General features: G+C 46.2%; 1 protein-coding gene across 1 annotated transcript; it reads right to left on the bottom strand.

Annotated features, from left to right (window-relative positions):
• Positions 1-27,270, bottom strand: kif26aa (kinesin family member 26Aa). The gene is made up of 13 exons (XM_084376749.1): positions 25,715-27,270; positions 23,256-23,448; positions 21,492-21,698; positions 20,918-21,011; positions 20,544-20,824; positions 18,602-18,785; positions 15,927-16,083; positions 14,413-14,575; positions 8,988-12,171; positions 6,265-6,455; positions 5,216-5,236; positions 3,537-3,687; positions 1-2,486 (listed from the first exon to the last, which is right to left on the bottom strand). The coding sequence occupies exons 1-13, from the start codon at positions 25,729-25,731 to the stop codon at positions 2,299-2,301; spliced, it is 5,031 nt and encodes a 1,676-aa protein (XP_084232875.1). The 5' UTR covers positions 25,732-27,270; the 3' UTR covers positions 1-2,298.

Here is a 27,270-nt window from a genome sequence, read left to right as displayed (position 1 = left end):
TCACAAAGACTTGAATCTTTATTTACATGAATGACACGAGGCGACCTGCTCATCCTTCACCGCTCCACGCTGCTCTTTTCTTTACAAATCATTAGAAAACTGTACAGTAACAAAAGAAATAAAAAATATGTCTTATTAAAGTCTCACAACACAGTTTGAATCCAACAAGCAACCTCAGAAACAAAGACTGAACGCAGGACGTCTTTAAAAACAAGAAAAGTTTTCATGCAGCAACTTTAAAAAAGAGCCTGAGAATGTTTGAACGAAGAGACGAAGAGACAAAGAGACAAAGAAACAAAGAGACGAGGAGACAAAGAGATGAAGAGACAAAGTGACAAAGAGACAAAGAAACAAAGAGACGATGAGACGAAGAGACGACGAGATGAGGAAACAGAGACGGAGAGCTGGAGAGCGATGAGCAGAGACTCAGAACTTGTTGAGTTTGAGTGAAACGTTAAAACCTGATGAACTTGTTCAGATCAGCTGATCAACAGCTCGTCTCCTCTCGTTCTCTTCTTTTACTCCATCAATCAGAAAGAAAATGTTCTCCGAGTCATCTCAGTCACCAGGTGTGAACGTGTACGTAACGTCTCACACCACAGGTCGTTCACCTCACACATCTGTGAAACCTCTGGATGTGCTCCAGCCTCAGCAGAGCACAAACACACTGACTCAACTGAAACAGAAACATCAACTCTGAGTGTTTTTTGCAGAAACGCACTTAGCTAACATTTATATGAGCTGCACTCAGTAAGCTGCTGCGTTTTGTCAGTAAAACCAGACTTCATGGTTTTTTGTTTTAGTCTGGCAGAAGAAAAGTGGATCAGATCTAAATATATATGTTTACCATGTAAAGTTCAGGTCAGAGTCTGCTGACTGAGCTGTTAGCTGCTCCTGTTTGCAGTGTGGATGTAATAGATTACTTTGATACTGAAGAAAACTTCTCGGGGAGTTAGAAGCTTCTTTCTCTCTGATTCTGAGCGGATCATAGACGTTTGTCAGCGATGATGATGTCCTGTGTGTCAGAGAGGAAGGAGACGACCTGCAGACGTCATCTGTTTGCATCACAAATATACAAGTCAGCACCATAAAACAACAGACAGGAGAAATATAAAAAACATCAGAAATAAAGGAAATAAACTTATTCAATTAGATCATAAATATAAAGGCACTTCCAGAGCTTTCATCCTCATGAGGCTGATCCAGGACCAGCAGGTTGTCCCTCTGGACAAACATCCAGAAGATGGTCCATCGTCTCCTGTTGTCTCTGTGTACAGCGTCGACTGAATGAATGAATGAAGCTGTCGGCTGATAGAAATGATGTTTTGTTTGCCTCTCAGTCCGTCATCACGATTCACAAACTCTCTCCTCTTTCATTGGTCGGCATGAAGATGTCATAAGAGCTGGATAATGCACCGAGGTGAGACGAGACATCATGAATATAAAAATCACTTTCTAAGCTTTGGGAAGTTTATTAAATGAAGAGGGGAGGTGGTGTTAACATGCACTGCTGTAATCTACTGATCCTGTTCACACCCTCAGTCCTGAGTGACCATGTGACCAACCCGTCCATCACTGGGACAAACAGACTCCATGTTTCTACTAAAAGACAGAAAGAAGTTCATGGAGAACATTTGCTGAATTTACAAGAAGGAACAAATAAGTCAGAATCAGTCAGAGACAGAGTTTCACACAGTTTATAAAGTGTCTCCAACTCAACAACTCACTAAACTGACACATTTGTTAAGGGAGTCTGGGGACAAAGAAGTCGCCTATACTGGTTACTGTTTAGTGTGTTTGTAAAATGTGACATGTTTAGATCAATGAAATGTTTCTTCTTTCATAAATTGAGTGTAAATGGTGAAATCAGTGTAAACAGTGTGTTCAAACAGCTGCTAAATGTTGGCAGGTAAGACTTTAGCACTTAAAATCACCACATTTGTTAAGGGAGTCTGGTGATGTTGTGTTACTGGTTCAATGAAACATTGTGTTCACAAACAGCTGCTGCTGACATCAGCAGGTTATCAAACATGTCCTTTACATCACAGTGAAGCACCTGGAGATTCACACCTGTACTGACAGCTGTCCAGGTGTGATCGGATCTCTCAGGGTGGATGTTGATATCAGGTGTGAACAGTGTCAGTAACACTTACAGGCACAATGAGCTCCAGTTTGTATTTCAAATGGAGGAAGTCAAAAGCGTTGATGCTAATCAGATGCTAACATACTAATATGTGCCTCAGTGACCGTCGTGGAGCAGTATCCAGCTCTGATTTACATCCATACCCAGCTCTCCTCTCACACCTCCACCTCCTGCTGTCCTCCCTGCGTGGCGGCAGTGCTTGTCGTCACGGCGATGTCGAAGCAGGTCTCCATCATGACGTGGGACTTGCAGAGGTTGACGCAGTGCTCCAGTTCGGCCGTGGCCTGAGCCAGAGCCTCCAGGTACTCCTGGGACTCCCGGTCCAGGTCTGGGTCCACATCAACTACAGGGAGGACAGGAAGAGAGGGGTCAGCGCTCAGAGGGATGTAATGTAAAGACAGTGAGTTCTACACAGCATCTACACAAACACACACAAAAACACACAAACTGAAGCAGTGGAAACATTCAGATCAAAGACTCAGTGAAAATGTTGTTTCACTCTCAGAGAACTTTTACATTCAGAGTTGTCCCACAAATGTTGGATAGTTTTTATAAAAAGAAAATGGTTTTATGTCATTTGAAGTTATGTTCATACTGTAGTCAATGCAAAGCGGTGAATGGATGTGAATTCATGTTGGAGAGTCTAATTGGATCCAGAGGCTCCACTGGGCCGAGTTAGAGTTCAGTCAGAGTTTCACAACGGTTATAAAGTTTGTTTTAACTCAACAACTCTTAAAATCACTACGTTTGTTAATGGAGTCTGGTGATGTTGAGGTGACTAGTTCAGTGAAACAGTGTATTCACAGTCAGCTGCTGCTGACACCAGCAGGTTAACAAACTCGTCATTTATTGGTTGAGGTCTCTGTGGGCGACGTCACGAGTCTCTGACTCACATGTTGTCCATCACAGTGTGACGATCACTGAGATCTGCAGTCTGCAGTCAGTGTCTCTCTCACCCTCCTGTCTGCAGTCAGTGTCTCTCTCACCCTCCTGTCTGCAGTCAGTGTCTCTCACACCCTCCTGTCTGCAGTCAGTGTCTCTCACACCCTCCTGTCTGCAGTCAGTGTCTCTCTCACCCTCCTGTCTGCAGTCAGTGTCTCTCTCACCCTCCTGTCTGCAGTCAGTGTCTCTCTCACCCTCCTGTCTGCAGTCAGTGTCTCTCTCACCCTCCTGTCTGCAGTCACTGTCTCTCACACCCTCCTGTCTGCAGTCACTGTCTCTCTCACCCTCCTGTCTGCAGTCAGTGTCTCTCACACCCTCCTGTCTGCAGTCAGTGTCTCTCACACCCTCCTGTCTGCAGTCACTGTCTCTCTCACCCTCCTGTCTGCAGTCACTGTCTCTCTCACCGTCCTGTACAAACCGTCCTGCTCTCAGCTGACAGGATTATACTCACACTCTCCGCTCCACTTGCCCGGCTCGAGCATCAGCCGGGTCTTGGCCTCCTCCAGCTCCACCTTCAGCCTCTCGTGTTTGCTCTTCAGCTCTCTGATCTGCTGCTGCCTCTTCTCCAGCATCCTGAGCCGGGCGTTAAAGTAGAGCAAACCCTGAGGACCCAACAAACAACCTGCTCAGTCTCCCCGCAGAGCGAAGTGATGTGTCGGCAGGAGAGGGATTACCACACCTGCTAACCTGCTCTGAGGCTTCAGTCTGTCACCACTGCTGGATTTAATTAGAAGGCAGCCAGAGATAAAATTAGCATGGGCGCTAATCTGCTGCTGTGGACTTAATCTGCGGGACAAACGCTGAGCGAAGGATTAAGGACAGCTGAAGACAAACAGGTGACAGAGAGGTGGATCAGTGTCGCCTCTCAGCTTCACTTCATTACAGGTGTTTGAGGTCAGGCGTCACAGCAGTGATCTCACACTACTGACTGTACTCTGCTGCCAGTCTTCAGATCATCATCATAATCATCAGATCGTATTTTATCTCAAGAATCAAAGCATTCACCAAAATAAAGTAAAGTAGTGAGTAGATGAGTCTCTGTGTTCGCTGTGAGGATGTTTAATGTCCCAGACAAATCAAGCGTAGCGTTAGTTCTGGCAGGCCACGACGTCAAGCTCTAAATCAGCATCAACAGCGTAGCTGTCAACACGGAGCAGATCAGCTGATGGCTCAGCTGACTCCCCGTGCCCGCTTCCTATTGGGAAATTGCATTCAGAGCGCGCTATTTAAACTGCTCTAGCCCGACCTCACTTGCTGCTTCCTCTGCTGGCTTTTTTGCAACCCACCTCCACCCCAGCGCCTCCCGTCATCTGTTATGAATCCTACATTGTAGCTTGTTGGTTGCTCTGCTCTGTCTAGGGTTTTCTTTGCTGCTGCGCTTCCTGCTTATGCCGTTCACGATGGCTCGTGAAGGGCAGGAAGGTGTGCTCTTCCTGCCTCAGGCTTTCCACGCAAGCGCGTGGAAGAGCAGGGGGTCCCAGAACAGAACCATACCGCCAAATGAAACTTGTGCAAGTAAATAAAGATTATTTTGACAAAGTGGTCCTGACTGAACCTCTGTAGTCTCATTGAGACACTTGTTAGCAACCGCTAACCGTTTTTAACACATGAAGAGCTTTATAAATAAACTGTGGACATTTAATGATGAGTTTATGTTGGAGAACAACCCGTTAACTTTGAGACGAGGGAACGGGAAGTTCAATAATGATTTGAGGGTATTACGACTCATTCCTGCAGAACTCCATCTTGTTTTGTTGTTTTTAATTTAATTTCACATTTATTTCATGTGCTCCTTCAGCCAATCACGTCTCTTCAGCTCAACAGCTGCAACCAGAATCAGAACCAGTGAGCTCGTGTTAGCTCAAGCAACAACAACATGAGTGTTTAGTGACTGAAGCAGCTCGAGGCTGCTGCTAATAAACATCAGAGACACTCAAGCTAATGTCCGAGTTCACAAGTGATCAGTCTCATTTATAACAATCAGACTACTGGTGGGAAGATATCTTAGTGGGAAAGTCTTCAGATCAGTAGATGTTCATTAAAATAAACGTCATGAACAAGATGTTAAAAACAGAAGATGAGAAGATGACAGATTTCTGTTAGATGGTTCATTTAATTTTCATAACTCACCTTCTCAACGTCGTGGAACGGCTGCAGAGAAACAAAGAGAAGAAGATCATCACAGTGAAAACAGTCTGTTCTCCTCACTGAAGGTCAACGACCCGTTAACACTGAGAGGAACCAGCGTAAAGACCCACCAGCCCAGAACCAACCTTCATCCATCACAGCAGCCCTCCTCCTCTCCTCCCCTCTCCTCTCCTCAATGATTGAAGGATGTGATGGTGACGTCTGAGCTGCAGATGTGTTTAGCTGCAGATGTGTTTAGCTGCAGATGTGTTTTAGCTGCAGATGTGTTTAGCTGCAGATGTGTTTTAGCTGCAGATGTGTTTAGCTGCAGATGTGTTTTAGCTGCAGATGTGTTTAGCTGCAGATGTGTTTTAGCTGCAGATGTGTTTAGCTGCAGATGTGTTTTAGCTGCAGATGTGTTTAGCTGCAGATGTGTTTTAGCAGAAAGACCCTGATGAGGACATTTTTGAGGTCAGATCAACCTGAGTTCATGAAAAGATATTTGCCTTCTGATCCAGACACCTGAGTTTTTCTCACGTGTGATTGAAGTTTTAAATTAAATCTGCCTCTTGACTTATTCATTGATGATCATTTTTGAGGAACTACACAAAGACTACCAAAACTTCTCAGCGAATCAGTTGAATAATGGTCAAAACGTTTTCTTAGAAGAACACGCCTCCTCTCAGTATCTGCTCTAGAGCTAATTAACTATCATTATATGCAGATAATTCACTCATTTATTCGACAGATATTCATAATTCAGTGTGAGTGTTAAAGTCTGACAGATAATATCTGAGATCTTCAATGCAAATCTGCTCCTATCTGAGTAAACACTGTCGTCATTAACTTTGTGAAGCTCTGAGGACTGAAAATTATAAATTATACAAAAGAATGTTTTATCACTGAGCCTCTGCAGTACATCAGCAGTGTGAGCTGGACTGGACCATGAGAGGAGGGTTGAACCAGAACTGACTGAAGAGTGACTCAGCCCAGCCTCGACTGAACGTTAACAGTTAAAACAACATTTATTGAAGCGATGGAGTCGGCCTCACCTCTGACCCTGTCACCGCCTCCCTCCGCCTTTGCAGCCGCTCCACATCGTCGATCTCGTACACCTTTATCTCAAACGGCTCCTTCAGGGTGCCGCCCAGCGGAGGCAGGTCCACCCACTGACTCCCCACCTTCCTGCCCAGAGAGGAAGTGTCAGGGAGGGGGGCGGGGATCAGACGGCGCCGCTGGAAACCTGATGGGAGAAAATGAATAAAGGAGCAGTTCACTCAAACAGTAAATCCATCATCATCTCTTCTCTCCTGCAGACTGTGATCACAGCAGACGAGCTGCATGGAGACATCTGATGTTTGAATCATCTCCAGCTGCTTCAGGTGTTCAGCAGAACGCTGCAACTCTGTTTTACTGTGAAGCTCCAGAAATGTTCTGTGGACTACGAGACTTCACCTGACTTTATATCATCAGGAGGAGATGATGACTGAGCCTGACTTTATATCATCAGGAGGAGATGATGACTGAGCCTGACTTTATATCATCAGGAGGAGACGATGGCTGAGCCTGACTTTATATCATCAGGAGATGATGGCTGAGCCTGACTTTATATCATCAGGAGGAGACGATGGCTGAGCCTGACTTTATATCATCAGGAGATGATGACTGAGCCTGACTTTATATCATCAGGAGGAGATGATGACTGAGCCTGACTTTATATCATCAGGAGGAGATGATGGCTGAGCCTGACTTTATATCATCAGGAGGAGACGATGACTGAGCCTGACTTTATATCATCAGGAGGAGACGATGACTGAGCCTGACTTTATATCATCAGGAGGAGATGATGGCTGAGCCTGACTTTATATCATCAGGAGGAGATGATGGCTGAGCCTGACTTTATATCATCAGGAGGAGATGATGACTGAGCCTGACTTTATATCATCAGGAGGAGACGATGACTGAGCCTGACTTTATATCATCAGGAGGAGATGATGACTATATTTACTTTATATTGATTTATTTAGTTGATGATATCGGTATCTGACTGCCGGCTCACAAAGCTCATTATTCTTAATTAGCCTCATCTTTTCTCTCATTTTAACTCAGCCAATACCTCCATTCTGTGTCAACAACCATTTGTGCTGCTGATGAGGTTTTAGCACCTCTGCCGTCAACCTAAAGACCTCCATCTTATTTTAATGACTCTGTACACATGGCTGTCAGACAGCTGTGTACAAATTAATTTAAGGGTTATCAGAATTGCAGAGAGTAAAACACGAAGCAGCAGCGAGCGCTACGAACAGAAAGCCACTTATGATTATTAAAGGCCTGAGAACCAGTGACAGATCGAGGAGGTGTGTGTGCTCTGGAGTGGTGTGCAGTGGATGTGGAGGGAGGTGTGTGGGTGATAATTGGCGTTGGATATGTACACCGGGAGACGCCGCGGCTTCATGAAATATTCATGAGGCAGAAACGAGCCGAGATCGAGCGACTGATGGCAGGCAGATCACACGAGTGCTGATTCCATATGCATCAGACTGCCTGACCTGTGTGTCGCTGCTGCCAGCGAGACGCATGAATCACAATCAGCTGCAGGAAGGTAACAGCGCCGAGGCTGAGTGCACGACAACACCGTCCCAGATAATGTGCAGCGATGTAGATTTAACGATAACGCCGGGATGAGGGATAAATTCATGCAGTGAAACATCAGCCTTTGATAGATGCTCCCACAGAAATGATACCTGAACCCTTCAGTGTGCTCAGCATTCATGAAAATATTACAGTGAACCGACGCTTTCAGCACATCATCACACACGGTGATGGATGGAGGCACATTTTGGAAAAAGTCATAAATATGTTAATTTCTCCATGTAGCCAGTTTTATGGCTCCTTCACTCTCTGGATCAATACACTGAGAAACAGTTGTTGAATGTCAGATTTAAGCTTTAAACGTCTGCCTTTAACTTTGACGATATAAAAACTCATTTCAATAATAATTGGATACAGTGGAAAATATATCAGCCTCACTTTCCTACATTCCTCTACATGAGCTGCTAGTTTTTATTCACTGTTTATGACTTTAAATGCCCATAGTACACACTATGATCTATCTAAAACACACACACTTCAAATAAAGCTCAGCAACGAATACAGTCGACACATACAGAATGTGTCAGTGTACAAAGTCAACCACTATCTATACTAAGACTTCATCTAACCTCTTGACTCTACCCGGCACGTCTCTGTTACCTGGTTTGTCCGTCCTCCATGCGACCTTACATCCCACTGGGACCGTTTGAGAAGCGTCATGGCTGCCTGATATTGTTGACTTGCTCAGACTGTGTTTATTTAATCATTTCTCTTGGTGTTTGTGCTTCTACCATGGGTGAGTAATTAAATCGTCTCGTTATTTGTCTGTTTTAAGGACTGGATGCACTTCCACTCTGTCTGACTTCCTGTCCGGCTCAATCTGCTCTGTGCAGATTGACGCATCTGCTTCTGTTGAAAATAGAGTTGGTTTGTCTTCTTCTGGGACACAGCTGAGACGTGCCATGGTACAGTCAGTGGGAACACGAGCATTGTTTAGAACAGCTGTGATCAGCTCCCGTGACCGAATCACGTCGGTAACACGTCCGTCCCGGTGGACTAGTTGCCTGTTTCTACAGGAAACAGGTACATTTGCAGGAGCAAGCAGCACCCCACTAGCTGTTTTATGGGAACTTTAACACCTGTACACTAAAATGTGCACGTCAACTGGTCAGCTGTGACTTACCATTTCCTCTCTTCTTGGGCGATTTAGAAACTCTGCTCCTATTGGACAACGACACTCCGCTCTCACTCATGGAGTCGTGTGCTGAAGATGTGCTGCCAGTGGTCTCGCTGTCTCGGATCATGCTCTCATAGCCACTGCTCCCCCCACTGTGGTAGAACAAGGCGGTGCGGCCCATGGCTGGGGGAAGCTCCCCGCTGAGGATGCTGCTGTTGTCACTGCCGTGCCCGCTGCTGTAGCGCTGCGGCCTCCGAGGTGCGGTGATCTTGCTGTAAGGTGATGGTAGCGGCGTGCTGGTTGGCGAGCCGCTGATGCTACTAGTCCCGCTGTCAGTGGCGTCATTTCCTGTCACTCCGGGCCCCCTGCTGAGCTGCTTCCTTTGACTCCCAGTGGCTAGCTCGCTCACCCGGCTGTTAGCTGCCCTGCTAATGGCCTGCTTTGTGCCCATGATAGTGCCTCTTCCCATCTTGGCTCCTGTCCCCGACCGAGCTGGGGACTTTCCTGTTGGAGGTAGGCTTGGGTTGCGTCCAGCTACATTATCAAGAAGTTTCGGGGAGGAGCTCAGGCTCTTGGAACTACTGGCAGACAGGGTTCGAACCTTTGAGCCACCAGAAACTGCTGCTCGTGAGCTGCTGTTTCCTTTGACCTGCCCCAGTGCCTTGATTGTAGTTGCAAAGACACCAGGGGAAACTTGTGAAGAAGAAGAAGCAGAGGTGGAGTTGGATGCTGGAACTCCGAGTCTTGGCACAGATCTGTTGGATCTGCAGTTTCCTCCGACAGTAGCACCACTGTTCTCCCTGAACAGTTCATGCTTGGACCCAGCTAAGGTTTGGCTGTCACATCTTTCCAGAGACATCAGACTCCCGTAGTACCTGGAGGACTCTGCTTTGGTCCCACGTGTCTTCAGGCTTGAAGTCTTGGCAGAGACATGCTCTGTTTTTAGACTGGACGTCCTGTGACTAAAGGAATCTGCCCGCGGCCTGGTGCTGAATTCTTCCTCTGAGGTCGATGCTTTAGGAAATGAGGACTTTCCAATGTCGCTGTTTGTTTTAAAGGCACTTGGAGATAACGCAGTCCTTGTCTTTTGTTCTTGGCTTGACTGTCTGACAGGTGGACCAGAAGGAGAGATGTTTCCAGACTTAGAGATCCCGATGCTTTTCTGCCCATTTGCCTTTTTCCCCAAGGATGAAAACCTCAGGGTGCCCATCACTGACGTGCTCCCAGGACCACATTTAGATTCAGAACTCTGGGGAGTGGATACAGTCCCCAGAGTCGTTGCACCTCGGGTGAGTCGTGGCAGCTTGATGAGGGTGTCTCCTCTCCTGCTGCTCGGTCTTTCACAACCATCAACAACCCTCTGAGCTGAAGACGACACTTGTGCTTTTGGAGGCCGAGGGACACTGTTACTGTTTCCTACGGGCCTCTTAGAGGAAACACTACTTGTGCCACTTCTTGGTGGCTTACTTGCAGAGAGAAACTCAACCTCTCTGGGATCAAAGTCACTGCTTCCCTGAAGCAAAAAGTCTTCATGTCTGCCTTCCTGCCTGCTGCAGCCCACAGTTGCAGATGAGGTAGACTTGTTTTTCCTGGGAAGACTGGAATGGGCAGCGTGATGAGGAATCTGGGCTGAAGTGTTCAGAGTATTGGCTCTCATCCTAAGAGAGCCTTTAAGAGAGGCTTTGGTTGAGTCAGGCAATGGGGGACACTTGATAAAGGGAGACTTGTTTGGAGTAGCGTGGCTACTGTCCAGCTCTGAGAAGCAGCCACTGTCATTCAGGGAGCTCTTGATGCCATGCTGCAAAAATGGCTGTTTAAGAAATGGCGAGGTTAGCGCGGATGCATGCCCTGTTACCATGTTTTTCTCCCTCAAGTAAAGGCTGCTTGTTGAATGAGTCACTCCACTTTCAGCTGAATCAACACTCACTTCACCTGGCCATGAACAAACAGGTGACTGCTTGTTGCCATCTTGTGAAAACATGCTAACATCAGCCCCTGGTCCCACGGCTCCTTGTTGAGATGTATAAGCATCATACTCATCATTAATACTGCTGATGATGCTCACAGGGCGAGAGCCGGAAGCTGGTCCCTGCAGAGCGCAGTCACCATTGAAACTGAGCAGGTTGGAGGGGCGGCCATTGTCTGGGACAAGGCCATGAGGAAGCTCCTCTACGACCGTGAACACAAGCTCATCCTCTCCGTTCAGCTCCACAGGCTGCTGCAGGGTAACCGTAGTCCTCAGAAAATCCCTGTCCAGGCACCTTCCTAACAGAGCTGCCCGAAGACTGTTGACATCCATGACAGATCTGCTTGTAGGAGGGACCCTCTCCATGTTTGAGGACCCCTCTGGCTGGCCTTGCCTCAGAGCCTGTTGACTCATACCCACAGGGGGAGTCCTACCAACGACCTCCCCGGGCTGAGAAGCTGCCCTGGATGTCCTGGGTAAGGATGGTGAGGCTGATGGCTTGGGCACACCTCCTCTGAAGTAGACCTTCTCTCGCACAACTGGCTCTGGATCCTGGGAGAAACTCCAGCTGGGCTTCATCACAGATTGCTGAAAGAAGTTGGCTGAAAGTTTTTCACCATCTGCACTAGTCCGCTTGGACGTGTCCATGAGGCCGCCGGCTGAAGGGAATCTGGACAGTTCCTGTGCAGGTTTATTTGTGCTTGTGGTTGGTGTGCTCTCGAAGAACTTTAGGGAGGAGTTGGTATCAGACTTGGGTGGAGACATTGCCTCTGAGGGTTTAGTTGCTCCAGGGTGAGTCCTGAGTGCTGCTGCTTGTGCTGCTTTGCCCTCTGTGCCAAACACAGCTGGGCCCTCACTGCCGTCGATGCAGTCGAGTCTCTCCTGCAGCTCTGCGAATGTGTTACACTTAAAGTGATCACCGTCAGACCGGGGAGCATCTTTGACTCGCTTTTTGTTCAGGGAGGGGATGATAGGAACAAAAGAAGGCGGTCCCTCGTTGTCGCTCAGTTCTCGGTCTGAGATGGCCGTCCCTCCAGGCCCGATGTAGATGACGGTGTCGCAGGAATGTTCGCTGCTGGAGGAATAGTCGGGATCGCTGGAGAGCAGCAGGGGCATGTCCGGGTCAAGGGCCATGGTCCGGGGGTGGAAGGGTCGCAGGTGAGGAGGTCGATGGGACGGGCCTTCCTCACAGGAACTCTCCCCTCCGGACGAACTGGAGGCGTACTGCAGAGACAGAAACATCAGAGCATTAACACACTACAGAGACAAAGCGATCAGCCTGAAGGCAAATCCATTTCTGGGCCGTCCTTCATCGATACAGTTTGAGGTTAAAAGTGCACACTGAAGGCTCGATCAAAATGAATGCCAATGAGACGGTGAAGCTTGTAACCCCTGTTTCCATATAGTGCTATATCTCACCACAGAGGCTACCATCCCTGTAGGAGCACTGATATTGATTATCTATCATATTATGTTAGAAAGAACTGACTGAATTATGACTGTATGACTACCATCACATCATAGAGCAGAAGGTTTTTTACTGCCTCAAGAAACTAACTGAAACGCGTTCAGAGAACAACATCTTTGTAACTCTCGTTGAATAATATGAAAATCTTCAAGCCTCTGAAATGTGATTAAAAAAACAAATCATTTAATTCTTGATATTTGCTTAAAGTTTGCCCAGAAGTAGCTTCAATGTTATATATAAAATTTCACCTTTAGTTTCTGTGTCAGGAAATCAGTGAGTTAAGTCGCTCCAGAAAAGAAGACGATCAGTTTCATGTCAATTAATTGATAAATCACTTTGACAAGATGTTTTTCTGTATTACTAATGTTGTCGTGTTTGAATTGTTTCAGTTTTTGTGTTTGCAGACTTTCCTTCCTCAGATCTCCTCTTGACTTCTGAAAACAATCGATTATTAAGAATTCACAATTCTAATCAGCAATTTCTTCTTTGTCCTTTAGTTTTCTTTATTTTAAGACACAAAGGATGAAAAAAATTAGGGATGCACCGATTGTGAAATTCTGGGCCGATACCGATACCGATGTTTAACATAACAACTTGGCCGATGCAGATGCTTTTTCTTTTTGTTATTTATTCCTTTTTTTGTGCCACGGAAACATACAAGTCTTTCAGCTCTTCATCACACTATCCTTGAATGAGTACAAATCCAATCAGACCAATTTATTAAACAAAAATAACGCTGTCATGGATTGCTATATGAAGTGTGTGTGCCATGCAGCCAGAACTAGCCAGCGGTGCTGATACAGCGAGTTTCTGTTGAGCAGGTAACCTTCGTCTTTATTGTGGATGTTGTGACACAGATAACTTTCATGCCGATGCTGCTGATGACTGTGAAAGCTGCCGTTAGTTTGTTTCTGTTATTAGACGGTGTCTGTCTCTGCATAATTGTCAACACTTGTTTACTTGTTTGACGGAGATGTTAGCCTCTATGCTAGCATTGTAAGCTAACAACAAGCTAACATTGCTGTCATGTTTACACCAAATCAGCCTATTTATTTGCTCGTGGCAGCTAAATGAAGCAGCAAGTATGTGGAATGAAGGGATGAATGAAACCCCAACGCGAAGCGAAGTGTGTATTTGTGTGTCTTATCTGTCATAAACAGGAGATCACGGTTTACGGCACGTTTGTGTCGCGGTGCTGCTCAGACAGCAGCTGGGACACACACAGCTGGTCCGAGGATCATGAAGGTTTATTTTTCAGCCACAATGTGGAAGCGATCGTTGTGATGAAAGCTGACGGCAGCATCTGTGAGTCTCTTGGCCCTCAGTAACTTTTAGAAGTGGCTAACTTAGCTGTTGTAACTTATTAAGTAGCTGTAAGGTAACGTAGCTGTAGCATGCTAATGACGTTATGCTAGCTTGGCTGTGGAGCTTAGCTGTGGACATTGTAATGACTTACAAGATTTACGTGAGTTTCAACGTGCATAATAACTTGACCTGTGAATCCGACATCGTTACTCCGAATTCAAAGCTGCTGTATTTGGTTTCTGCCGGTTTGTTGCTCTTGTGTGTCGCGGGGCTCCGAGGGGAGAGCGATACGAGCTCGGAGGGGAGGGATGTGTGTGGGGGGGATGCTTTTTTTCAAACCTTTCTCAGATCGTAGACCAGAGCTTTAAATCAAGATATAAACATCGGCCACGGCCATCGGCGAATGTCATTTTTATTTGCCGATGGCAGTTAACGAGGCAAACATCGGCCGATACCGATGTTCAGCTGATGCATCGGTGCATCCCTAAAAAAAATCATCGTTAATCTTAAAAAATCTCTCTCTCCATGAAAAGGAACTATGATGATAAACAAATCTACATTTTTCAGTCCTGATCTCATGTGTTCATTTTAAAACTGTTTGGTTTGACTGATAAATATCACCGATAATTGATCCGTTCCAGCCTGTAAAGGCTCCTCGTCGGCTCTGAGCTGTGAAATCAACCCTTGCGTACCTTGTTCTTCTTCTTCCTCATGCGGTGGATGCGTGAGGCCAGCTGCACCGTGGTCAGCGTCTCCATGTAGTTGGCCGGGGAGTCGGAGATGTGTGCGATCATGGTGGTTTGACAGTTGATGTTTCCCAGGGATTCACTGAGCAGCATGGTGAGCTTACTGTCCCTGAATAATACATCAAGAAACCCCTCGTTAGCCAAAAAAAAAAGGGCTGAGAAACCCCAGAGGAGCCCAGAAACCATTCATTACCCCACGCAACAGTTGGGCACAAAAAGGAATAGGAACGATCTCTGATTTCACATTAATGAAGCCGGCTTTGAACCACACGCCACATGTGATCTGTCGGCAGAAATGGAGAGAAATGGCTGTGAAATCCTGTCTTTGAAAAGAAGAGCGATCACATCTACATACTGCAGCTCGAGCTTCTTTCAACCACGACAACAACAGACGAGATCAGTTCGACTTTATCTTCGTCTCTTCTGGCTCAACATGCAAACAACTTCCAGTGAATCACACGAGCTGTTTCCAGCAGACATCAGGTTTTATACACATTTAAGAAATTTAGGAACATATCAATTCATCAATCTGAACATCTGAAACAGGTTCAATGCTTTTCTTATCTGCCTCAAAATATCTGCTATTTTTATTAAATTGTAAATGAGCATTAAATCAAAATTAAACAGCAAGGAGACAAAATGAGTCAGTGAGCTGGACACACCAGATCTCCCTGAAGAAGAAGAGCGAAGTGAAACTCTCTCTAAAATGCAACCTAGGCTTTTTTTGTGAATGTACCCGAGTCAAACCTTCGTGTAAAAGCATAATTACGACGAAAAAGCCACTTTTAAGATTTACCGTAGTTTCGTTTTCGGGTCAAAATCATTTTCAATTGTGTGCTCGGGGGCAACTTTACAGTAGCATCAAAATCGCTATTTTTAAAACACCAAGAAGACTCGACCCAACATGAAACTTTGCTTGTAGTGTCACCAGGGTCTCTACACATGAACACGAGCATTGAGAACATCGTTTGTGCACAGAGTTTACTGAAAAGGTTTTCGAACAGCTCACATTAGCAGCAGCAGCAGCTGTCCTGCCAGTCGAGAAGTGTCGATCCCCGAGTGCGGCGCTTTAGGAGCTTTCCACCTTTACTCTCCTCCGTGTTAGGACAAAAAAAGCCTAGGTTGCATTTTGGCGAGAGTTTCACTTTAACAGGACTTTTCTGGCTAAAAAAAGATAAATGAATAAATAAATAAAGACAGATATCCACAAATCAATCAGCCTGCGGAACACACACCCGGAGGACTGAACACATGGCAGTCAGCTACACAACGTGATTTATTCATCTGTCTAATCAACGTTTCAGAGTGACTGAAACTCATTAAAAATACAATAAAGTCTTCCCTCTGTCCTCTCTGTCCTCTCTGTCCTCTCAGGAGTCTGTGGACCATCTGTTGTTTGGGGCACGTTGACCTCTGACGCCTGGCGGGTTCATTAAAACGCCCGCAGTGAGAGCTCGTACCTGTAGGGAACGTGTTTGGCTCCGTTGGCGAGGGCGAGGATGACGTTTCCCAGCGCAGACAGAGACAGACACTGACCTCCACCTCCCTCTCTGGTCCTGCTGATGTCCGTCTCACAGCTCCCCAAGTCCAGCAGGTGGAGACGACTCCGACCGGACACTTAGAGACGGAGAGACGATACAGCCTGGTTAACTGACTGCTTCATTGATTTGTTTATTGACAGAAACATAATCAATGCTTTTTTTAATTATTGATTTGCTGTTTAAACTCTCCAGTGAGTCTCAGCTGTTATCATTGTTGTCTTCTTTAAATGTGAGAAAATGTCTATGGACCCTGGTGTGTATGAGCTCTGCAGCACAGACTTCACACTGAGAAAGTGATTGTGTGGATGTGAGCCGACAGAGTCGCTGCAGGACAGAAGAACTGATAATAAACAGATCATGTGCAGGCTGAGACCAGAACCACAGCTTTCATACTGAGCTCATTTAATTTGTTTTGTTTAGTTGATGTGAACCCAGAAACACCAGAACAACCAGAACCCCTCTGTGAGACATGATGACGATCAAATATACAATAACATCATCCAAAATAAAATCTGTTTACGGCCAGAAAACCTCCACACAGCCCTGACTGAGACCACCAAGTCTCAATCCAAGACCAAGTCCTGAGTCAATTTCTAAATTGAATGCTCAGGACTCACAAGTCCCCAAGTCGAAACCAACAAGTCCTAAATTAACACAGGCAAGTTTCAATTCAAGACGAACAGCTTCGTCTTGACCAACATGTACCAAGTCAAGCTCTCAGTCTCAAGTCCAACAAGTCTTGAGTCAATTTTTAGGCCAAACCTAAAAAGTTGATTTTCACTGTTTGATCTGAGTTTGAATCTCTGGGAGGACGCTGAAGTCACGAGCTGTTGGTGTTTGAGACTTTTTGGATCAGCCGTCAGACTCATGACTCCATAATGTTAAAAACCAAATACATTAATATATTCATGTACACACAAACCATGGAGATGTAATTAGAGTAATTTAAGATTCAGATTCTTTAAAAATCATTTGTCTGTGTCATGACAGCAGCTCAGATCAGCGTCAGTCTGTTGAGTCTCTGCTCCTTTAAACTGCCTCCTCATTTCATTAAGTCAGAGAAATGATCCACCGGCTGCATCAGCAACATTAACAAAGTGCTGAGAGCAGCTGAGTGGACACTTTTATACCCGCCGGTCTATAAACACTGCAGGACACCGAGGCTTCAGGCCTCATTAGCCATGCAGATTTATTCCAGTCGTGGACGAGAAGCAGCGAAACACTAATAACCGAGGAAATGTGTGTGCTGTGACAGGCAGACGTGGCCGTAGGTGGTGTTAGCGTAGCCTCTCCGCCTGTTAATGTTGCTGTGGAGCTTCAGATGAAGCTAATCAGCAGCTACGTGTTGGACATGAACAGAGAGCTGAGAGACACTGACGGGAGGTTTCACTGTTGTCTGAGGGGTCGGAGACGATAACCTGCTGTTTCTGTAGAGACGTTTGTCTGTGGTTGTGACCTGGACAGGTGAGCTCACCGCTGCTCAGACAGGAAATCACTTCTTATCTGCAACTCAACCCAAACAAGAAAACAAAGACTGTCGTCAAGAAGGTTCATCAACATTGAACTGTTCATGTGAGACACATCAACTCATTTTACATTAGTGAGGCTGAGTCTTCAAGTCAACACCAACAAGTCCAGAGTCAACACCAACAAGTCCAGAGTCAAGACCAACAAGTCCAGAGTCAACATCAACAAGTCCAGAGTCAAGACCAACAAGTCCAGAGTCAACACCAACAAGTCTAGAGTCAACACCAACAAGTCCAGAGTCAAGACCAACAAGTCCAGAGTCAACACCAACAAGTCCAGAGTCAACATCAACAAGTCCAGAGTCAACACCAACAAGTCCAGAGTCAACATCAACAAGTCCAGAGTCAACACCAACAAGTCCAGAGTCAACACCAACAAGTCCAGAGTCAGCACCAACAAGTCCAGAGTCAACATCAACAAGTCCAGAGTCAACACCAACAAGTCCAGAGTCAACATCAACAAGTCCAGAGTCAACATAAACAAGTCCAGAGTCAACATCAACAAGTCCAGAGTCAACACCAACAAGTCCAGAGTCAAGACCAACAAGTCCAGAGTCAACACCAACAAGTCCAGAGTCAACATCAACAAGTCCAGAGTCAACACCAACAAGTCCAGAGTCAACATCAACAAGTCCAGAGTCAACACCAACAAGTCCAGAGTCAACATCAACAAGTCCAGAGTCAACACCAACAAGTCCAGAGTCAACATCAACAAGTCCAGAGTCAACACAAACAAGTCCAGAGTCAACACCAACAAGTCCAGAGTCAACACCAACAAGTCCAGAGTCAAGACCAACAAGTCCAGAGTCAACACCAACAAGTCCAGAGTCAACACCAACAAGTCCAGAGTCAAGACCAACAAGTCCAGAGTCAACATCAACAAGTCCAGAGTCAACATCAACAAGTCCAGAGTCAACACCAACAATTCAACCCAAACAAGGAAACGACGTGTCTGACTTCCTGTCTGTGGCTCTCAGCTCTGAGCTCATTGGTTCCTCCTGAAGACATAACCTTTATAAACCCTTAGAGACAGAATGAACATATATACAGTAGTTTCAAATCACTGACTTGCTGCCTTGTTGCTCTTGTCCGGCCTCTCCTGGTAGAGGTGCAGGGTGAACAGGAAGTGCGAGTTCCTCCGGGCCTCCTGGTCACTCTGCGCTCGACTGCTCCTCCTTGCTGCCAGGGCGGCGTCCAGGAAAAACGCTGCTCGCTCAGCATTGGTGGCCCGCAGCTCCGTCTGGTTCTGCAGCTGATGGAGAGACAGAATGAGACATCAGAGGTAGAAGGAAGCCAGAGGAAACAGACACATGGCGCCCCTCTCCTCATGTAAACAGGAAGTGTGACGTTGAAGTCACAGAGCAGAAGAAAGACCTCGACTGTGTGGTCGAGATTAAAACATCATTAACTTTTCTCATCTTGAATGAAAAGCGACGTGACTGAGAAGAAAGATAAGAGCTGAAACGAGTCAGAATGAGGTTTGATAAAGAAAAGAGTTCTGCATGAAGGAAGAAAGAAGTGGAGATTAAAGTGAGAGGAGATAAAAAGAAGTGTGGAGCAGAAGCAGCCCGGGAGATAAAACTGAGTAAGAGGACCAAGGTCAGGACTAATTGGACAGTTGTGGACAGATGTGAAGATGATGGAAGGAGGTAGTGAAGGGAAGGAGGTAGTGAAGGGAAGGAGGCAGGAGATAAAGACACCTCTTTATCAGACAGACACGGTGACCTGATGGTGTTGTTGGTCCTGATTGGTTGAAATCTTTCAACCCTTCAAGACTCTCATACGTCATCAGTGGTTGTTGATGGCGACCGGACATTTCCGATATGGCGTCTTTAACTGTAACGATTTCTCCTGTGTCACCATGGCAACCCTGGTATCATCACAATGCTGCAATGACATGACGCTTTAAATCAAGTCATCAAATAAGGAAACGCTCTGCTTCATCACCTGGACACCAGTGGTGCTTTACAGGCTCCTCCCTGCAGTCTGCACTACAATCAGAGGGGCGGTACCAAATGACTTGAGTTACATATCAGGCTTCATACGGGAATCCACATGGGACTTCTTGACCCGCCCTACTCTGCTCTGATTGGCTTGACTCTATCGCTCTGTGAACAGTCTGTGGCAGAGCTGAAACAGCAGATTGTGAGCTGTAGTTTCCCTGGTAAACACACCGACCTCTTCAGCCTCTGTGCTGATCTTCTGCTGCTCCTCTCGGGGTCACTCGTCCTTCCAGAGTGTCTCTGGGCTCGTTAAGTGTCGGCTCTCCCTAATGAGCCCAGAGACACTCCTGCAGTATCAGAACCGCAAGAAAAACAGACATTACCAGAGCTACTAGTTAATTTAGTCAAGCAGAGGGAACACAACCAATGAGCCAACAAAACAGAAAAAGTCCAGTGGGATCCATCATGATAATGTGAGAAACACTGAACACATCAAAATGTGGGATGGTCATGAACAAAACAGCTATTACAATGTAACATTAGCTAGCTAGCTAGTTAGCTACAGAGCCATCAGCAGACTAATAGTGATTGTTTCATGTTCGTTATAAAGAAAAAGACAATAATACATTAGAGTTCTGATGACCTTCGTCATTGAATCGCTCTGAAAAACCTCCGTTTGGAGGAACATATAGCACAAACACTTCACCCTGCACCTCCATCCAACAAGAACCAGACACACCACACCTGGACGGAGGGGGAATAAGGACTGGGCCGGTCATAACGAGGATATCTTTCAGTCTCATCAGTGCACTGCGAATATAATATTTATAAATGAGCACGAGCATCAGAAAAGTTATCATATATGCAGAAAGTGAAATATCAGACGGCTCTAAACACAACAGAAACATTATTCAGATCACTTATTACAATTATTTGTTCATCCAATCAGGTGCAGGGAAACAGAGAACTGTCTATCATCCCTCCATCAGTGTGTGCCAACCTTTTATTTTGAAAATCTAGTGACTGTATGCTGGTGCTGAACGATCTGAGTGGAAGAGTTTCTCTACCTGTGATCCACAGAGGGGGTCTTCTCTCAGGGACACCGCGGGGCCCGGGGCCTCCTGGTGGCCCCCTGCTGAGGAGGAGGAGGAGGAGGAGAATTCAGCGAGGAGGTCAGTGAGCGTCTCCTCCCGACCGGAGATCTCCACCGCCGACACTCTGACGGAGAAACGAGCTCCTGACTTCTCCCTCCGCTCCTCGATCACCTTAAAGAGCCACGAGACGGCTGTGGGGGCCACGCCCAGACTCTGAGTGGAGCAGTCCCGACCAATCATGGTGTACGTTTTACCTGAGGAGGGCGGAGTCAACGCAACAATGAGATAATATGTTAAAACAATTTGTGTATGAGTGTGTGTGTGTGTGTGTGTGTGTGTGTGTGTACCCAGGTTAGCGTGTCCGAAGCAGAAAATGCAGCCGTCTGCTCCGTTCACCACCGACTGGATGACCTCAGCCACCGTCCCCGAACACACCTCAGCCTATCAGAGTCCAGAACCAGTTAGTATCGTCCAATCACGTTGGAGTATATTAATATAATGAGTTTAATTTCAGCTTCCTGACGTCACTGATTGTTATCATCAGAACATGAATCTTCTCATGTGGGTCACAACGCTTCTCATTTTCTTGAAGAATTCATGTGAAACTGATGTGATCTTATAAAATCCTACAGCTGTAATCTGATTACTCTCTGACTGCGGCCCATCATGTCTGTGTGTTTTCAGCCTCACTGGCTCATTTGTCACTGGATGGGTTGAACTGTGTTCTGAACATCGGATCATTCATGTGTTCATTCAGAAAGTTGTCGCTGAATGTTTACAGTCATCACATCAATAAAAAAAACATGAAATAATAATAAATAATAACAAATCATCTGTACATTCAAACATTATAAAGAATACTATCAAAGTTTGGTGCTGCCACGCTGGAAAAGTCAAACGGATCAGAACATCCGGTCTCACCTGTGATGCATCCTGGGAGAAGACGGCGTCGAACAGGAAGGTCTTTGGAGCGGCGGCGGATCGTCTGTGGGCGGCGGTGGTGGACAGTCCCCCGGACGATGTCTCGCAGAGAGTCAGCTGCTTCTTCCTGCCGTCCACCTTGAGGAGCGACATGGACTCTGAGGACTCGCTGCTGTGGACCGAACAGATCCGGACCATCACTCTCACCTGCAGACAAACAGGAAGTACATGTCACATTTTAAAAGTTAGTTTATTTGTGTTAAACCTTTAATATCTATAATTATAAAACATTATATTTATCAAAGATAATGTTTCGGAAGATTCATGCTGCCACGCCAGGACAAGAGAACGGATCAGAACCACGCTGTCTCACGAAAGGTTCGTTCAAACAAGATGATTTCACTTTGTTACAACAGTTAAATCATTTTTCACCAAACAAAAATCTTCTGTTTATCGTGTTAAAACATAAAACGTCTCACATTATAACTGTTATATTGTAATAATGTAAATTATCACAGTAAACTTTTAAACATGTTATCGATCCATTTTCTTCGTCTGGCAGCACGAAGCTTCTGGACAATATCATAACAAAGTGATGTAAATATAATGTACATAATAATAATAACATCTGTGTTTCCAGCACAAAATACAGAAGTAACAAGAAAAGCTGAAACTGTTCGTACCACACAAACAATCACATTCACATAACGTAGTGAATCACTGCAAACTTACAGGACAGAGTGAAACTTTATTCAAATAAAGATGAATAACGGATCATTTCTGTTTGTTTCGTCCTGTTTGAGCTCTGATCACTAAGTCTAGTTTTATAGCCAGCAGGGTTTCAAACCAGCAGCTGCTGTCTCTGACCTCAGACCAGCGTCCCGTTACATGTTGTGACTCTGACATGTTTTTATTGGTCGGTCTCGGAGCTGCTGAGTTGGCGCTTCGTGGCGGTGAGGAGGTCAAGTTTAAAGCCAGTAACAACGTGAGACGCAGCAGTCTTTAAACGACGTGTCGCTGCGAGTCAGCGGAGCGAATCATCGCCTCCTCAGCCCCCCGGCAGCCGACAGGAAACAGCTGATCTCCAGCCACTTACAGCAGGAGGGACCTTTACATTATCACACTGCAGTGTTTCTACTGTGTCTTTCACATTCAGCTGAAAACTGCTCTGTGGGTCAGATCACATCCTGCAGACAAACAACACAATCTTTGTTTTTGAGGGAAAATAATCAGAAATGTGAGTGAAGTCTGGTGCAGAGAGGAGAACTGAGCTGTGAGTCACGTGGGTCAGTGTGACTGAGAGGACGTTAAACCCTCCGCTGGTCCATCAGGTCAACGAGCCGCCAGCATCTAACAGAGCAAACAGAGCTCACAGAGCTAACAGAGCTAACAGAGCTCACAGAGCTAACAGTGCTAACAGAGCTGACAGAGCTAACAGAGCTGACAGAGCTAACAGAGCTAACAGAGCTGACAGAGCTAACAGAGCTGACAGAGCTAACAGAGCTAACAGAGCTGACAGAGCTGACAGTGCTAACAGAGCTGACAGAGCTAACAGAGCTGACAGAGCTAAGAGAGCTAACTGAGCTAACAGAGCTAACAGAGCTGACAGAGCTAACAGAGCTAACAGAGCTGACATGACACCTTTGACCCCTCCCTCCCGACTGACAGCCTGATGCATCAAACTGGATTCATGAGCTTCCAGCAGCCTGAGAAGCAGCTGAGAATCTGCTGAACGGCATTATGGGTAACAACCTGACATCTCACCTTCCCCATCCCCGGCTTGTCCTTGACCTTTGACCCGGCCCGGAGGAGGCATGGTGGGACGGCGGGCGGGGAGAGCTGCAGGGCCCCGCTGAAGCCCCCAGTGTAGAGCAGGGTCCCCGGGGCCTCAGGGGGCGAGGAGGCGGGACCAGGCTGGGACTTCTTCCTGCGGGACAGACTGAGCTTCTGAGCCGCCCTGAAGACACAGAGATACAAAAAGACAAAGAGACAGAGACACAGACAATAAGAGTCAGAGACACAGAGACACAGCGACAAAGTCTTGGTGTCTGTGTGTCTGCTTGATGTCCCGGCTGTGAAACACTCAGATGTTCTGTGTGGTTCGGCCCACAGAGCACTGGAGGCTTCCACCGTCCGAGCAGGCTAACTTCCTGTTTAGCGCCCAGCTAACATGAATAGAGATAAAATAGCTTCTGGACTTTCTACACTTTATTGGACCGAATGGATCAAACTGACAGTCAACGAGTCGCGTCTCCACTCAGAGATGTTTCACGTTCACTGAGCAGATGAACACGAGAAGAGATCAGATTCAACTTCATGGTTTAATGACACAAACAGGATCAATACATCATCTGCATCTTCATCACCACCAGACAAAGCTCTGATCAATAAGCTCCACGAGGGGAACAGGAAGGGGCGGGGCTTCAGCTCTGACATCATTAAATTAGAAGAAGAATGTCCCTGCACTCCTCCTCGTCCAATCAGAGAACAGAACCTGTAATAACAGCCTCCATGAAGGACAACAGACAACACCCAGTGTGTGTGTTATTACTGGTTGGTTGTATGTGGGCGGAGCCAAGAGACCAAACCACCACAGAGGTGTGATGGACTGTGATGATCTGTGATGATCTGTGATGGACTGTGATGGACCGTGATGATCTGTGATGATCTGTGATGATCTGTGATGATCTGTGATGGACTGTGATGGACTGTGATGATCTGTGATGATCTGTGATGGACCGTGATGGACCGTGATGATCTGTGATGATCTGTGATGGACTGTGATGATCTGTGATGGACTGTGATGGACCGTGATGATCTGTGATGATCTGTGATGGACTGTGATGATCTGTGATGATCTGTGATGGACTGTGATGGACTGTGATGATCTGTGATGGACTGTGATGATCTGTGATGATCTGTGATGATCTGTGATGGACTGTGATGATCTGTGATGGACTGTGATGATCTGTGATGGACTGTGATGGACCGTGATGATCTGTGATGATCTGTGATGGACTGTGATGATCTGTGATGGACTGTGATGGACTGTGATGATCTGTGATGATCTGTGATGGACTGTGATGGACTGTGATGATCTGTGATGGACTGTGATGATCTGTGATGATCTGTGATGGACTGTGATGATCTGTGATGGACTGTGATGATCTGTGATGGACTGTGATGATCTGTGATGATCTGTGATGGACCGTGGTGATCTGTGATGGACTGTGATGATCTGTGATGGACTGTGATGATCTGTGACGGACTGTGATGGACTGTGATGATCTGTGATGATCTGTGATGGACTGTGATGATCTGTGATGGACTGTGATGGACTGTGATGATCTGTGATGGACTGTGATGGACTGTGATGATCTGTGATGGACTGTGATGGACTGTGATGATCTGTGATGGACTGTGATGGACTGTGATGATGTGTGATGGACTGTGATGGACTGTGATGATCTGTGATGGACCGTGGTGATCTGTGATGGACTGTGATGATCTGTGATGGACTGTGATGATCTGTGACGGACTGTGATGGACTGTGATGATCTGTGATGGACTGTGATGGACTGTGATGATCTGTGATGATCTGTGATGGACTGTGATGATCTGTGATGGACTGTGATGGACTGTGATGGACTGTGGTGATCTGTGATGGACTGTGATGATCTGTGATGATCTGTGATGGACTGTGATGATCTGTGATGGACTGTGATGATCTGTGATGATCTGTGATGATCTGTGATGGACTGTGATGATCTGTGATGGACTGTGATGATCTGTGATGATCTGTGATGATCTGTGATGGACTGTGATGATCTGTGATGGACTGTGATGATCTGTGATGATCTGTGATGGACTGTGATGATCTGTGATGATCTGTGATGGACTGTGATGGACTGTGATGATCTGTGATGGACTGTGATGGACCGTGATGGACTGTGAGGCAGCGAGACTCGATAATGAGACTGTAACACATTTAACAGCCTCCAACATAACGACGCCTCAGAGAGCTTAGCTTGACGTGAAGGCCGCTGACTTACTGCTTTGAGATTCTGGAGTCTGTGTTGGTTTACGACCCGACATTAAAGTTAACTGGACCTCACAGTTAAACCTTCAGTGTGTCTTTATTTCTTCTGCCGGTTTGTTGTATTTTCCTGGCTTGTTAAACTTCAGTCAGAAAAGACATAAAATGTTGAAACAGTCATACTCACACTTCCTTCCAGTCCATTATCTGCTCACAGTTCTTCTCGCTGAAGAGGAATCAGGTCCAAACATGGTCTCGTCTTCATTCACCATCGTAAAATAAATTTAACCCAACAAGATGGACAAGTCAACTCTAAACGAGGGACGTCTGATCATCGAGGCTCAGAGATGAAGGTTGGATTCGATAGTGAAACATGACCCGTCAGAACCGGGAGCCAGACCTGATCCAGAAAAGTGAGTCAGAGATGAAGTGATATCCAGTAAAAAGACATCAGAGGATCAGAGCAGCTGTGTGATCCAAAATCCACATCATGTGCCAGGGGTCCCAATCCGACCAGAACCAGTTTGTTCAGGAGAGATTTGTTCTTTTGGTCCACACGACTTCTTCAACCATTGTTAATCTGGTTTTGTTTCCACAGAGCGTCTCGGGTCTCCGTCCAGCTGTCACACGCGGGTCAGAGGTCCAAGTGATTCTCAACAAAACTCCTCAAAAAGTTCACTCAGTGACCAGACGTCCCGTCCATCTGGGTGGCTTCAGTCTCCGTCAAAGACTTCAGGACCTTTGGGAGTTTGTAAGTACTTTTCTTGGTCCGACTCATATCACTGCAACTTTAACGGATCGGTGTGTTCAGTGTCGTTCCCAGAAACCAGAGTTTGTCCAAGAATATTGTCAATCAGTCCAAAGTTCTCCTTAAAATATCAGTAAACTGTCCGTCCATCTCTCTGATCTGTCTTCTGCCATAGTTCTCTTCACATGTGACGTGTTTCTGCTCGTTTCATGAACCATCTGATCCTGAAGAGTTCACGTCATTTACAACAAAGTCCTCACACGTCAGTGAACAAATGATTCTTCCAGCTGTTTCCTCTTCAGAGTGACTCACCTGAGACCTTCTTCAGTCCGTCAGTCAAAACATCTCTGACCCGACCGGCTGCCATCAGTACCTCCTGTTAAAGCCCTGACAGAGGTCCTTGTTAATATTCAACACTTTCAATCAACCCGATGTCCCTTCGTCCTCTCATCAGTAAACTTTCCTGCGTCCTCGTGTTTCATGATGACGTCACAGTCAGCTGGAAGTTTGTGTTGAATCAGAGATCTGAGAGCTTCACTGTGCTGACCCACAAACACACAACAGCTTTATGCTTCTGGTATCCATCATCCCTCCATCATCCATCATCCCTCCATCATCCATCATCCCTCCATCATCCATCATCCCTCCATCCGGCTGCCTCCTCCAGTCAAACGCTGCACCAGATCTCCACCTGTAGACCTGAAGAAGACTCTCTCTCTGTTCGTTCTGTCGTTGTCCTTCACTTTCTTCTCTTCTTCATCCTCTCAGTGTATCTTCCACTCGTTGTTTCCTGTCATCTGACCTGGTTTCCTCTCTTTCTCTTCTCTCAAATCTCTTCTTCTATCTTCACCTCCGTCTCTTTTATCTGCACCACATCTTTCTGTCACTCAGCCGTCTTTTCTTTATTCTATCCTTCAATTTACCTCCTTCTCTCTGATTTCCTTCCTTCCTCCACCTCCCTCTTCTCTCCTGTAGCTCCTCAGTCTGTTCCTGCA

Source organism: Pagrus pagrus, assembly GCF_965226575.1.
Source record: "Pagrus pagrus genome assembly, chromosome: 16".
Classification (NCBI taxonomy): Eukaryota; Metazoa; Chordata; class Actinopteri; order Spariformes; family Sparidae; genus Pagrus; species Pagrus pagrus.
The sequence above is the reverse complement of the archived record's forward strand: the minus strand, read 5'-3'. Positions and strand labels throughout refer to the sequence as shown.

What these genes read in the sequence shown, in the direction of transcription:
- kif26aa (XM_084376749.1), bottom strand. An exon ending in TCTCCCAGGATGCATCACAG is followed by an intron (nt 21,012 to 21,491) that starts GTGAGACCGGAT and finishes GGACTCTGATAG; the next exon opens with GCTGAGGTGTGTTCGGGGAC. An exon ending in GCCAAACACGTTCCCTACAG is followed by an intron (nt 14,576 to 15,926) that starts GTACGAGCTCTC and finishes TGTATTATTCAG; the next exon opens with GGACAGTAAGCTCACCATGC.